Raw genomic sequence first — 15,946 nt, 5'->3', positions numbered from 1 at the left:
AAAACAAGCAAACGACACTGAAGATTCAGATTAGATTCTCTGTCTTTCTACCATACCATTGAGTCCAAACATGTAAAAAATTAGAGAAGAAATAAAATAACTGCAAAAAATACCATTACTGAATTCAGTATTAGGAGAGAGAATGGTGTATATGCAATCCTTAAAGCTTGATTAAAATATTAAAATCATAAAAATTCCATAAAGGAAATGATCACAGGAAAAGAAAATTCAGTAAATTCAATAAGGAAGAGAATGAAGATACTTGATTGGGAATAGGGTGCAGGAAGGTGGGTTAAGTCATCTTCTGTGGTACTGTAATTCTTCTTAACTTATAATAATAGAAAAAAAAAATGTTTATAGTACCCAGGAGGAAAGAAGCAATGATGAGTATTTTTCTTTCTCATTGTACAAAAAAAATGACATAATAGAGGCACTTTTCATAAGAATTCAGAGATGTGCTGTGTGATGATATAGTGATCAGGTTCATCACCCAGATTTATTTTTGCTTCACTCACAGACAAAGGGGATTTGGATGTCTCCAGGCTGGCTTCAGGCAGATATAAACCAGTTTCAGATGTAGAACAAATAATGTCACTCTTCCTCCCTAAAAAGCCCTGAATCTAAATAACCCAGGCAAAGGCTAACTCCTTAAAGGAAAGAATGCTAGATTATTGATGATGTAAGAGTCCAGATCTCAGCAATTCTCCTGTTTCAAGTTACCAGACAGCTCTGGCTTACAGATAAAGAATAGAGCATACAGGGGTACACATTACTGCTATCTGCTAGTGCTGCCTTTTGTTTTTTCTGCTTTTGCACAAAATAATACATTTCTATTTCTATATTTCAGTTTAGATTCCTCTTCCCCCCCTTTTAGATTTATTTAGATAAAAGTGGCATAAAGCACTGTAAAAGTTTAAGGTATACAACACCATGACTTGACATATACTCTGAAATGATTACCACAATAAGGTTACTTGATATATTTCATATAGTATAGATATAACATAATGCTTGTTTCCCTTGTCATGAGAACTCTGAGGATCTATGCTCTAAGCAGTTAATACTGCTATATGATATTGTACATCAAAGTGAACATTAGGCTAGTGCAAAAGTCATTGAGTTTTACATTGTTGAACTTTGCTGTTTGATATTGGAATACATCCTTAAACAAATGTGGCTTATACATCATTTTAATGTGCACTTCTCACTTCATTTTTTTTTTTTTTGCTAATGACTTATTACTTGCTGTTAATTTTATATTTATTTTAGACTATATAAATAATGTTAGACAAAAAGCAAACTCAAGTGATTTTCTTATTCAAGTTCAAAATAGGTCATAAAGCAGCAGAGACAGCTCTCAACATCAACAACGCATTTGGCCCAGGAACCGCTAACAAGCGTACAGTGCAGTGGTGGTTCAAGAAGTTTTGCAATGGAGACTAGCACCTTGGAAATGAAAAACATAGTCGCTGGCCATCGGAAGTTGACAAAGACCAACTGGGCGCAATGATCAAAGCTGATCCTCTTGCAACTACAAGAGAAGTTGCCAAATAACTCAATATGGATCATTCTATGGTCATCCGGAAATTGAAACAAATTGGAAAGGTGAGAAAGCTCGATAAACGGGTGCCTCATGAGCTGACTGTCAATAAAAAAAATCATCATTTTGAAGTGTTGTCTTCTCTTAATCTACACAAAAACAAACCATTTCTAGGTCTGATTGTGACATGGGACAAAAATTGGATTTTATACTACACCCAGTGGTGACCAGCTCAGTGGCTGGACCAAGAAACTCCGAACCACTTCCCAAAGCCAAACTTGTACCAAAAGACCAGTCACGGTCACTGCTTGGTGGTCTGCTGCCCGTCTGACCCACTACAGCTTTCTGAATCCTAGTGAAACCATTCCATCTGAAGGTATGCTCAGCAAACTGATGAGATGCATTGCAAAGAGCGATGCCTGCAGGGGTACTACTCAACAGAAATGACATAACTTCTGTTGGGCCTGAAAGAGAAAGGGCCTGATTTTTCTCCATGACAACACCTGACCACACAACATTTCAAAAGTTGAACAAATTGAGCTGTGAAGTTTTGCCTCATCCACTATATTCACCTGACTTCTCGCCAACTGACTGTCACTTCTTCAAGCATCTCAACAACTTTTTGCAGGGAAAATCTTCCACAGCCAGTAAGAGGCATAAAATGCCTTCCAAGAGTTTCCAAAATCCCAAGGCATGGACTTTTATGCTACAGGAATAAGTAAACTTATCTCTCATTAGCAAAAAATGTGTTGATTGTAATAATTCCTATTTTGATTAATAAAGATGTGTTTGAACCTAGTTAAATTGATTTAAAAATCAGTCTGAAACCACAATTACTTTTGTACCAACTTAATACATCCCTGGTATTTTGTATTATAACTGGAAGCTTGTACCTTTTGACCACGTTCATCCAATTTCTCCACCCTCCAAATTTCCTATTTGAAAAAAAACAAATTTTGACCACTTTTATGAAAAGTAGTCACTCTTTACTCAACTCTTACAGTAATTATTAAATTTCTTTTTTTGAATTCTTAAATATGTATCTTGCCTATCAATTTAGGTTAGCCAACATGGATAATACATATGATAGTAAACCTAAAGTTTAATGAGACAGCATTCACGGCTGCCTTCTGGTACTTACAATCTTGTGACAGAGATATGTTTATCATATATATTTACACTATCAAACTTTTCTAAAATTTGATTTTTAGGTGTACTTGAAACAAATAATACAAAAAACTTTAAAACAATTACTGCTTAAAATTTCAGTTAATCTGTGTTTAAAAATGTAATTTCCTAGATACCATGTTTTAGAATGAAGAAAAGTACCAAGGAAACAATAAAACATACAGCAAATGGCTGGGAGCAAAGCCACAGTGAACAGAGAAACATGAGTGAGAAGGTTATGAAAAACACACAATTGCGTATACCTAGCTATAATTTCAGGAGTTATGAAAGTTTCAGAAGTATGTTTGCAAAATACTGGGACACCAGCACCCTGGGGAGAAATGCTGTCTTTATAAAAGGCCTCACATAGGTTACAGCATTTTTTCCTGGCCTCTAAAGAATGGGCACATTCAGAATATAGCCCCACATGGTTTCTAGCAGATTTCCTCTTGCTGATACGGTGAAAGCATCTCATTGTCATTACTGCAAGTGTTGTAGGATACTTTGCCTCAAAGTTAGGCATTCTCTGGTAATCTGTCTACTTTCCAAGCTTTCCCAGTTTGAGGAACAGGCTGGTCACTAAGGTAATCATTCCTTTTTTATGGAATGCTTATTTTCTGTTTAAGATATCAGGTTTGTTTTGGTGGTTTTTATAAGTAATGTTTCTCTGTGCTGGTCATTTTTCTTTTAATGAGCACTTTACCCATCTTCAAGTTTGTTTTTATTTATTTGATATATGTTACTGTTCTTCCCTTAGAAACTAATTTTGCATAGAATATTAAAATGAATTAAATACATTTTAATTAATTGACTTATTAACTTGTTTTGTCTCATTTATCTGGTAAAATTATTTATAATTATGATGCAGCACTGAATTATGAGTTACAAACAAAAAGAATAATAAGATGACTGGGCTTCTAATTCTTACTCTGTCATTAAAACTTTGTATGGTTGTAGACAAACAGGTTCTTTGAAAGGGACTTAGTTTTTTTATTTATTTATTTATTTATTTTTTAAACTGATTTATTTATTTATTTATTTATTTATTTTATCATTTAGTTTTCTTTCTTTTTTTTTTTTTTTAATTTTATTTTATTAGTTGGAGGCCAATTACTTCACAACATTTCAGTGGGTTTTGTCATACATTGACACGAATCAGCCATTGAGTTACACGTATTCCCCATCCCGATCCCCCCTCCCACCTCCCTCTCCACCCGACTCCTCTGGGTCCTCCCAGTGCACCAGGCCCGAGCACTCGTCTCATGCATCTCACCTGGGCTAGTGATCTGATTCACCATAGATAATATACATGCTGTTCTTTTGAAACATCCCACCCTCACCTTCTCCCACAGAGTTCAAAAGTCTGTTCTGTACTTCTGTGTTTCTTTTTCTGTTTTGCATATAGGGTTATCGTTACCATCTTTCTAAATTCCGTATATATGTGTTAGTATGCTGTAATGTTTTTTTATTTATTTAATTTAGTTTAATTGGAGGATAATTACTTTACAATATTGTGATGGCTTCTGCCATACATCAACATGAATTGGCCATAGGTATACACCTGTCCCCCCATCTTGAACACCCCTATACCTCCCTCTCCATCCCATCCCTCCACACTGTCACAGAGCACAGGCCCTGGGTGCCTGGCTTCACCCACGAGCTAGCCTGGTCATCCATTCCGCATATGCTAACATACATGTTTCAGTGCTATTCTCTCCAATCATTCCACCCTCCCCTTCTCCCACTGAGTCCAGAAGTCTGTTCTTTGTGTCTCTGTTGTTGCCCTGTATGTAGGATCGTCGGTACCATCCTTCTAGATTCCAGATATATGTGTTAATATATCATATTTGTCTTTCTCTTTCTGACTTACTTCACTCTGTATAATAGGCTCTAGGTTCGTCCACTTCATTAGAACTGACTCAAATGCATTCCTGTTTTTAGCTGAGTAGTATTTCATTGTGCAAATGTTCTACAACTTCCTTACACTGAAAAGGCCTTAGTTTTACCATCTACTAAATGAGGAGCCAAGACTAAATAACTTTTTAATCTCCCAAATTAGGTAATAATTTATAGACAACCACTGTCCAGTAATCTTTATAGCTGTTTCATAAACCAGTGATAATACCCTAGTTTAAGGAAATGTCAAATTGATGGATTTTCTATACGATCTACTCAAGATGGACTAGATCCAAGTCCTGATTACTTCTTTAAATTTATTTCTAACATTTATATATTTATTATCTAATTATATTTACTCATTGTAGAAAGTCTGAAAGGTGATACTTTTATTAAACCAAATGAATCCCATCAATCATAGATACTGATTAGTAAAATTTTGTTTTTCCACAATTTAAACACTAAAAAAGTAAATTATAAGTAAAATATTTTGCTAGTTTTAAATATTTAGGTTCCTTCTAGCAGTACTGTATTAAATGAAAATATGCTATATTTCCAAAATATATTTTCTCATTCAATATTAATTGCTTGTGTATTTAAATTCCCCTCCCATATTCTTGTAGGTACTAAACCTACTTTAGCAATTATCATCCTTTTCTATTTTTTAATATACATTTTATTATCTTAGAACACATATGCAGCAGTGAAATCCTTGAACTAATGAAAATGAATATATTGTTGTTTTTGTTTTCTGGTTTCTCTTATTTTCTTTTTTTTTTGCTATACTGTGGGGCCTGTGGAATCTTAGTTCCCTGAACAGGGACTGAACCCAGGCCCCTGACAGTGGAAGCAGAGAGTCCTAACCACTGGACTGACAGGGAGTTCCCAAAAAATGCATGTTTTCACAAATTTTTTTCACAAAAATTTAACCATCAATATTTTTAAACTTGTGGGTCATTGTTTAATGATTTTAAGCCAGTTTTAATTAAGACATTTATCTTTCTCTTATGATAGGCAAAAGACAGTTAACTAGCTTTTCGCAAAAGACAGTTAACTAGCTTTTCATTTCAGACTATTTTAAATTTTACACATGCAAATCAGTTGACTTTTCCTGTGTAAATTTATCACTATCTCTTATGCACAAAAAACTATTCCCCACCATAGGGATATATATTCCCCTTTAATTATATAGTTTCACTATTAAAATTGGCTACCTATTCCATATGAAATACATTCTGCCATGTGGTGTGAGGCAGATAGCTAATTTCATTCTTTCCAAACATTTAATCAATTCTCCTAGACCAACTTTTATAAAAACTCCCTTCCCTCAACCATATTTAATTTCATATTTATTATCTATAAAAAAATTAATAAATTTTGATCTGTTTCTAGGGGCAAGTCCTTATAGCATCAAATTCAAGGGAAATCCTTGAAGCCAGAAGGGCTGGTTTTAAAGCAAAGAGAGGAAATGCAGGGTAAAAAACTGAATATGTGTTTCACTAAGTTGAAACACTAATCATGAAGAAAGAGGTTAAACTTCAGTGAAAGTTTGAAAGGTTCCTAATACCTAGTGTTACAAACTGGAAACATTTGATGTGCCATCAAAATTTAACTTGAAAAACAGCCAGGAGCCTGTGTCACTATAGCTCTTTTTGCAACTGGGTATCCTGAAATTCCCTAGGCTTATCAATTTCCTTTATGTTTTCAAGGAAATAAATCACTAAAAATAATCAATCAAACAAATGTTGGAGACAATCCCATAAAATGCTCAGAATTTCCCAAAAAGAGAAAGTGAGATTCTCCATGTGTGTGTGTTCCTCTCCCTCCAAATATAATACTATCTACAAGATAATCACAATAAAATAAAATGGCTTAATAGAACTGACATACTTAGAGACTACTAGAAATATATGCAAAGAAGTTATAAATTGTGTTGACAAAAACCCAAAGTTTACTCCAGACAGAAGAAAAAAGAATGAGTAAATGTAGTACTAGTTTGGGAAGAATTAATGAAAATAGTATTCAGAAAAATAAGATATAAATATGTGCAGGAAACCACCAGAAAAGTATAATAAAAGCATTTTTTATTTTATACACATCTTAGGAATACACTTCATATGTATGGATTAAGCAGCATGACTATAATATGTAATGAATAATGTATTTTATACTATAAATTTTAATACGAATGTTAATCACTAAGAGAGATCAGAAATTTAAAAATTCATCCTATTTTCAATGGATACTTAAAATACAGTTCTACTAACAGCTTATAGAACCCCATGCTCATAATTACATGTTTTGAGGAAAAAAAAAAAAGACTTGCAATTTGGAACAAAACTCTTCATGTTCTATTTTAATGCTTTGTTTAATCTGAATATGACAATAACTTTTATCATTATAAATAAAATCACAGCTATGTAACACCGCATGGGGAAGTTAAACGAGATTTTCTTGTAGAAAACAATCTCTCCCTACCTATTAGAAAAAACAGATATAAATATATACACAGCAAAGGACATACAATTAGTAATGTATTTAATTTTTAACTTCATTTGTATTACTGGTCCATTCTAAATACGTGCAACAAATGATCATTTTCTCAACACTGATTTTTAAGACTATTTTTCATATATGGTTTTCTCCTTCTTCATCATTATGTCTATTTCATCTCAATGTTATCAAAACTGGCATCTTTTAAGAATGCCAGGATTTGAAATTTAGTTAACTTTCCAAGTATAGCATAACAATACATTAATTTTCTAAGAACAATCCCACTGATATTTATTAACCGAGTAAAAGATTCACTCCATGGAAAGTACCAAATGAAAGAGCAAACTATACATGTTTTTTCTCATTTACTTCTATTGAAGCCTCAGAAAACATATTTTTAAAGTAGAATATATTGAAACTACTTGGGAATCAGATAATAAGGGTATAATTAGGTATTAATTTGAGTATATTCATTTCTTTATAACTCAATTTAAAAATAAGGTTTTTAAGCTTCAGTCTTTTCCTTTACCACTAAACTGGCAAAAGTATGAATTAATGTAACAGGTGGGCTTGTGTGGTTTTAATAGCAGTGAAATATAATCAACTGTCTCACATTTCCAGGAAAGAAAGCGACATCTAGACCTAAGCATGATCCTTCAGCAACCCTAGTACTGGCATGAAAATGTTCAAACTCCCCATAGGGACCATATATCTTCTGGTCCTGGGTTTAATTGAAACTTTAAACAAAATATATTACCTATTTAATGCAGCTGAACTGGAGGCTGGCCTTTGTAGTGTATAGTCTAATGCCTAGCAAATTAATGTCTGTAACTATAGTACGTAATGTAGAATTTAAATCAAGCATGAATGGTAAAAAGAGGGAAAAAAAACACTACAGTTTCATACTAAGAAATGAACTTTTAGGAGCAAACTGTGTACATACATTTTATATATTTATTCTTTTTGATACATAGCCAAAAACTCATGATTTCCTTATCTTATTGGCTCCATAGCTTACAAACTGAATTTCTAAAATGTCCTGGCATTGGTCTTCTCCTTTCTCCTGGTCTTGTCTCTTCTGATGATGCAGAAATGAAAGTTCAATGAATAGATTTAGCTTAAAAATTCAAAGTTAATATTCTTTCTGGAGGTAAACAAATCAATAGCTAATCCAGTTATATAGTCATATCATATTTGAAAGGCTGACTCACAGATTTTTGAGTGCCAATGGAAGCAATCATAAGAAAATCACCAGAACTCGAAACAGGGGAAGTAGGTGGTATAAAAAGCTTAACACTACTGGAGTGTTAATGCTTCCACACTTGAAAGATGTGAAGTTCAAATCTCATACAGTAAAAACCATCTTTTCACAGTCAGCATGCTAAATTACGAGCATTCCACTTAAGAACCACCAGTCATAGAAGAAAAATTAAGCATGTGAACCATCCTGTGAGAAATTTACTCTGAATATTTCTAAATATACTCTGAAAAAACTGAGGTAAACATATATACACACATAGATACACACACTGGAATAATCCCACAAAAAGAAATCAATCAGCTGAAAAGCCAGTTGTACAGGGGCTGAGAGAAACACAGACTTCTTTGACAGCCAACCTACTAACCGAATTCAGAGTCTACATCCTTCCAGTGAGTTAGGATACATTTACAAGTGAGAATTTTGGTGTTTGGTTTTCAGGAAGTACATTTGACATCTAGTCAGTTCTCCTCAGCTAAATGAGAGTAAGGAACCTAACATTCCCTGATAGTCATTATGACACAACTTTCTCATCCCACAAGTTTACTTTTCAAAAATACAAATTTTAAAATTTGTGTAAGCTTTTTACTCTAAAAAATGCCCCAATAAATTCACTGTGTAATCTATTTATTGGTACTTTCACCATTCTCACTAACTAGCTCAAAGTGGGGAAATTTTGCAAAACTGGAAATTAAGTCACAAAATTTCTTCTTTTTATGAAACAATGCTAGAAGAAAGCATCCTGTCAATCTTAAACCTATGTAAGTAAAAGACTTGGTAGTTGCAGGCTGATGGAGGAAAATATATTTTCCAGTACTGAGCTACGATCTTATAAGTACAGGGGTGTGTACAAAAAGAGATCTAGGAATTATCAGAAATAAGAGAATCAAAACAGTATTTTCCTAGGAGATCAAAATAAAGGCAAATAAGTTAATAAATAGCAAAGATCATTATCATGCATTTCCCTTGGAAGAATACAATCACTCCCCACAGTAAAAGCATGTTACCCAACACAGACATTCATGTAAAAAAAAAAAAACAAGAATATATACGCAAATTGGGATAATAGTATCACATTAGAAAAAAAGAAAGCTTGAGATTTTCATTGGTTTGTTTTGGTTTGTTTGGCAAGTCAACATAGCATAGCCTACATAGTTATAAACAAAATATTCTTGAAGCTACAATAGTACAATTATCCATTTGTTTTATAGCCATTTACTTATTAAGGAAAGATACAAGAGTTTTAGACTAATTGTAAAATCATTTAGAAAGTTCTATGAGAGCAGAAATTATATGATTATGAACTATTTCAATTTCATACCACCACCACCTCCATATCCTCCCCCCAACTCAGGACTTGTATCCTTAAGATATTTTTTTTTCTTTTTGCATACAGATTTTTCTAAACATAGTGATTGCAGACTGCAACAACAAGGCATTAACTCTAGACTCTCACTCCATGAATACATCATGTCCTTTTGTTCTCAAGATATATTACCAAGACGAAATGGCCTGAATTGCTTACATAATTAAACCCAACAATCACTTTGCATTGAGAAAGCCACGTAATTTTAAACAGTAAATAGGCTTAAAAATGACCTTTGGGATTGGAAAGATTCATACTGATAGAACTGATTCCCACAATCTCTTAGGATTATTCAAAAACAATGCTTAAGTATACACAATAAGGGAAATAAAGAGAAAGAAGAGAAAAAAATGAAGGTGGTTAAAAGTTATCCTACATGTAAAAATTTTTAATATCTTGCATATTTTATACATATGTGATGAAACAATTTGGTAGGTGTTTCATTCTTTTTAAGATGAAAAGGTTTTTAACATACATTTGACAGGGAATGATATCTATATCCACATATCTATATAGATAAATCTATATGTAAATATAGATATTGTTATTGTTCAGTCACTCAATCGTGTCCAACTCTTTGCAACTCTGTGGACTAAAGCATGACAGGCTTCCCTGTCCTTTACCATCTCCATATGCTAATTTTTAAATGGGCAAAGATAAGTTATATTGACATAGTAAAGAATGCCAGTTTTGGCAAAATAGGAAAGCATTTAAATTTAAATCAGGAAACCACACTTCTGTCTCCAACACAAATAGTGCAGTCCCCAACAGATCAACCTAACTCTTTGCATGTGAATTTCCAGCATATAAAATAAAAGATTATGTTAGGAGGATTTAAAAAATATGAATCTTTGATCTCTAACATTCTATGATTCTAAAAATCAATTACAATTTAAGAAGAGGAGAAATTGAGAATCAATAAAGGCCTACAATGGGTGTCAGAATAAAGAATAATTTCAGAATAAAGAATAATTTTGACTAAGTCTAGGGAGAAAATAAGTAATGAAAGGAAAAGGAGAAAAAACTCTAAATATGATGATTTTAATTTAGAGGGAATACTATATTAATGGAATTAAATTAATTGGGCACTAACTAAGCAGGCTGTTTCACTTTTGGTTGATACAGTTAACGATAAAAGAAGGATTTTGACTGTGGTTGTTGAAAGATATGGAAACATGGACTTCCAGAGAAAATACAGCAATTATAGATAGGACAGAACTAAATAGAATCCACGTTGGTGACTCCAGAGCCATCACTATCTCAAAATTATATCTATATAGAAATCAGATTTACATTGTTAATACAGAAAGAACTGCCAGAAAATATAATTAGTGACTTCTGGAGTTTAAGGCCCACAGAAATGATAATGATTACAAAGGAAGATATTAGTGAACCACTGATTAGGTTGGGCATTTGGTCCAATATTCTTTACTTTCATTATCTCAGTTAGTCCTCAAACAGACACTACCATTACAGGCACCGTATGGATGGGGAAACTGAGGCTTCAGTTAAGTAATCTGTCCAACTTCCTCTAAAGAGGAAATTCAGAAATGAAGTCGCACAACTGGCTAGGAGCAATTTTTTTATGATTTGGCCTCTTAATAATTCATGTATTTTCATACCTTACTAATTATAATTGCTGCCTAGGTAAAAGTTTAATTTTTGTTTATAAAAATGATATACAATATCTTTTAAAAAGTGATTTGTACATGCTTATAAATTTACTTAATTTTAGATGGGACACAATCCTCAATTATTGTGACTTAATCATCTTGACGCTATGAAAACAAAGAGAATAATGAAAATGTCTATGCGAGTAGATTTTTAATTTTACTTATAAATTGCCACAATAAAAATTAATAGTTTTATGATAAAACACGGAAAATTTTAAGTTGGGATAGCGAGTTAATCAATCTTGTTATTTTCTATTAATACACAAATTCAAAAAATAGGCTCATTTGATGTTCGGGGTAAGTCAACTACTAGCATGCAGCAAGGAGTGATGTTTTTCAAAAAATGTTCGAGGGAAGGGGAAATACAAAGGACCAGAGTGTGTGTTTTCTTTAAGCAGCTGCAATGAATTGCGTTATTAAGCAAATAATAGAATTAAAATATAATTGTATTTTTTCAAACATATTCTTTTATTTCTCCTAACCTCTCCAAACAAAAGAAAAAAAAATGTTTGCATATACCCATGCAAAGTGCTTGGGGGTAGTGGTCTTCAAGGGGTAAATGAATGAGCCATGAGAAAAATGAATACTTGCAGGCTAAATCTAGCCAGACATTAAAATCCATCACTGATCCCTAAAGGGCACCAATAATATGCAAATATGAGAATTAGAAAACATATTCAAGGCTGTTGATAAACTTGATAGGATAATCAGCACATGCTGACAGACTAATGAAGCTGATGAACCGATAGGGCAGTTTATCTCCTGGGCCACTCTTTTTCTTGTCAAATGGGGGCTAATCAAAATGTATTAGGAGTCAAAGCCAACACTCAGAGGATATCACCCATTTGATTAGGAGGTGAACTTACTCTCAGAGAAAATTATAGTTTCGTGAACAACTGAAACTGCAAAAGCTAGTCAGCTGACAGACCTTCACATAAAATTAAACAGAAGGCAGCCACTATAATTACGGAAGAAATCTGGAATTTTAAATTGTATTGAAATTCTCCCCTCGCAGATCTTTAGAGGGCTTTGCAGAGTCTGGGCAAAGCGGCTCCCTCCTTCTATGATGGAAAATAAGACAAAGAACCAAGCAATCACCCCAGGGACATACTTATCTTTTGCTGCCTATGAGTGCTCAGCATCTGTGTAACCATATGAGACACAGATCCCAAGGTAACAGCTGAATTTTCAATCAAATGTATTTACATAAAATAATTGAATGAATTTTTGAAATCGTTAACTATAGTGAATACCACACTTCCTATTAACAACGAAGATGCCATATGTAGTCTATTGCCAAGGAGCTGAGTCCTTTCCTAATTTAAAGAAAAAGATCTTCATTGATAATTGAGGAAAATTGGGAAATAGTCCTTCCTAAGCATTGGTGTTAAAAATGAAATTATAAACTAAAACCAATATGCCTTAGAGAAAACTAGAGAACACAGTTCTTTCAATATTCACTGTGAAATGAATAACCATCCAGCACTAACACAGAAAAGTTCATTCAACTGATACATCTACATATTCTAGGTACACATTTTATGGACATGTACATTTCACCTGGGTGGACAAAATAACAGTAAAATGTCAAATAGTGAAAGGCGTCAATTTACCTCATAAGATGGTAAGGACAAGAGTACATTGAAGGAAGCTAGATTTTACCTTTTAGTGATACTATCCAAGAGAAAAATAATAGCAACTAAAAATTCTTCAGTGTTCTCTTTAACAGGAGCATTAAATCACCCTGCTGCTGTCCAGGCTAACTAGGGTCAGGATTCAAGAGACAGATGAATATATTAACCTCTTCCAAATCATTTTTTTTTTTTCTTTTTGCTGATGTGTGCCTTGTTTGAGCTCTAAAACATTTCTAAATTTTCTTTTGTTTAAAAAAAAACAGTAGAAGTGAGTGTCCTTGCCAAGCACATATTTTCTAGTTAGGGAAGGCATGGGATTTTTTTATGTGTACTTAAGAGGCATATGGCTATGATCAAATTTCTCAAATCACAGGATACAGAAGTATAAAATAATCCTAGAAATGATGTAGTCACATATAGTTTATATGCATGAGGAAGGCTTACAGATATTTTTTAAAAACTTAGCCAGGGTTAATGAAAGGAAAATTTGAGGCTGAATTTGTACTTTGGGAGAAAAAGAAATATTTGATTGGAAGACAAAAACAGCCCCCTCACTTCTCTCCCCTATCTAGAAACAGCAACGTTAATCAACAGGACATCTTAAACTTTGGGGATTCTTTTCAAGAGTCACATACTGAAAAGACGGTTTTTAGGTGTGTCGTGTCCATGATCAAATAGCTGTGGTAACAATTTACTATGTGACTGTCATGAATAAATCACAGGTTATAGGCAGATTTTATTAGTAACTCTAGTTCTCGACCTCTTGCACATAGAAAAATCGATGCCCTCACTTGCATACTTTCTAGAAAATTGAGCTAATTACTCAATGTAGAAATAGGAACAATTGTACTAGAACATTTATACTCTTCACAGTATTGCTTTTACTCTAAAATAATACCCTGGGGGAAAAAAAGAAAAAAAAAAACCTCTTGCAATCCAAACCTTTATCAATGCAAACCACACAAGCTGGCTCATTCTCATCTATTGTAAGCATGAAAATCACAATCTCTATATCCCAGCATGGTTACTTTTGAGAATATTCTGATTAAGAAAATAACATGATCAAAAATTATCAGAAATTTGATAAGCTCATCAAAATCTATATGTACTTTATTCATCATTTGTAATCTCAAGAGTCTAGCTAATATTTGATATCTACTTTGGTTTATGAGCCCCTTTTCAACAACTCTGGAATCCAGGCAATTTGTTGAGAATCACTATATTAACAATATTTATTTGCTCTTAGAATAGGTGTGCTTTGTGAAAATTTAAATGTGACATCCAATTGTGAATAGGGTTATTTTTAGTGAGGAGTAAAACACGATTTATTAGAGATCCATTTAAAACAAGTACAGGTTTTAATTTTTCTACAGATCCCTGAAATATCAATTAAAATATTACTATTTTACTTACCCATCATGTTGTACAAGCTCTGTGGGGCAAATTGCCTAGGCATTTTCTGAATTGCTTCCTTGTATACACTAAGGGCATCCTAATTTAAGAAATAGAAAAAGAAATAAAGTACAAGGCTATTCACTGAAACAAAATAAGTGTCTTTCCAAAATTAAAATATTCCATTGCTCTTTCTAAATGGTTCATTAGAGGAAAATTCAACTGAGCTATTCTTTGATATCAAATTACCTCAATTTCTTGAATAAAACCATTCAACCCAGTCAGTGAAGGTTACATAAAAAAATAAGTTTAAAAAGGAATCAAATGTTACCAATACTCTTTAAATTTCTCAATTCACATAGATTATACAATAAAAACAACTAGAAAAATTTATATTTTGGAGTCACCCATAGTCCTCTACAATTCGTCATTATTTCAAGTCAAGCAATTAAGTACAATCTAAACAAAATATCAACTAATCAATCTTCTAGCTACTGAGACATACTGAGATCATGAAATGCAATATTTTTAAAAATTGCACCTTGATCCTCAGATTGCAGTCTTAAAATATCATGCAAGAGTCTCTGGGGGAGTGGTTTGAGAAAGTATGTCATGGTATCGAATGGGAGAGACAAAACCCATGGAGGCAAGCTTCATGTAAGAGATAGGGAACACAGGACTAAGTAATCCTCCTAACTTCCTGTACAAGATCCTGTATCTATCACTTTCCCCCTCTTCCCAATTCAGAAAACAATAAAATTAGCTTTCATTGCATTATTGTGTTTAAAAGAATAAAAAGAAACAAATAGGATTTATACCAAATCACTTAACATGCAGAGTATAAAAAAGTGTATTTTTTAACATCAGGCAATGAATACAGATAACAATAATAACATGTCTTAAATCATAAAATCAAAGAAATGGTAAGCAAACAACTTGGGCAGTAATGCATGCTATTTCCCTTTCGTAAGGAGTCATTATATTACTCTGAGAAAATCATAGTGAAAAAATGTGTTTTGTTTAAATAGAGATTTTTCCCCAAAAGAATTTCCCCGTAAAACTCTTTTATTATATATATCTGGATGGGGAATACATGTAACTCCATGGCTGATTCATGTCAATGTATGACAAAACCCACTGAAATGTTGTGAAGTAATCAGCCTCCAACTAATAAAAAATAAATAAATAAATAAAAGGGAAAAAAATAAAAGCTCTTTTATTAAAATACGAACTAGTTTCTTAAATTATCAATGTTCCTACAATGAGATTACAGGTAGAAATCATTGAGATCAGATCAGAACAAGGGGGAGGAACAGGGCAGAGAGGTTCTGGCCTGACCTCATAGTGTCCCTGCTCATGATAGAGTTTCCCCAGGTTGTACAGACAGCTGGTGACCGAGCTCTTGTGGGCATGAGGGTCCTTTAGGTTTTCATCAGGGATCTCAGAGCACTTCAGGAATGTGCGTCGGGCTTCTTCTGTCTTTCCTTGGTTCATTAGAATAATACCTGTGTTTAAATACGCAGCTGA

The 15,946-nt window shown here is 33.2% G+C and overlaps 1 protein-coding gene across 2 annotated transcripts in view; it reads right to left on the bottom strand.

The window, feature by feature from the left end:
- TMTC2 (transmembrane O-mannosyltransferase targeting cadherins 2) overlaps window positions 1–15,946 on the bottom strand; it is a 394,188-nt gene that overhangs the window by 120,138 nt on the left and 258,104 nt on the right. For both annotated transcript variants that reach the window (XR_010663044.1, XM_065934163.1), the window contains exons 6-7: window positions 15,758–15,942; window positions 14,441–14,519 (exon numbers count right to left, since the gene is read on the bottom strand). Coding sequence is in view for 1 of the 2 variants with exons in the window: in XM_065934163.1 (XP_065790235.1) it covers window positions 14,441–14,519; window positions 15,758–15,942 (264 nt within the window). In the remaining variant the exon portion in view is untranslated. The remainder of the gene's footprint in view (window positions 1–14,440; window positions 14,520–15,757; window positions 15,943–15,946) is intronic.

This window comes from Muntiacus reevesi, chromosome 4 (genome assembly GCF_963930625.1).
Source record: "Muntiacus reevesi chromosome 4, mMunRee1.1, whole genome shotgun sequence".
Taxonomy (NCBI): Eukaryota; Metazoa; Chordata; class Mammalia; order Artiodactyla; family Cervidae; genus Muntiacus; species Muntiacus reevesi.
This window is presented reverse-complemented; position numbering and strand designations above follow the sequence as displayed.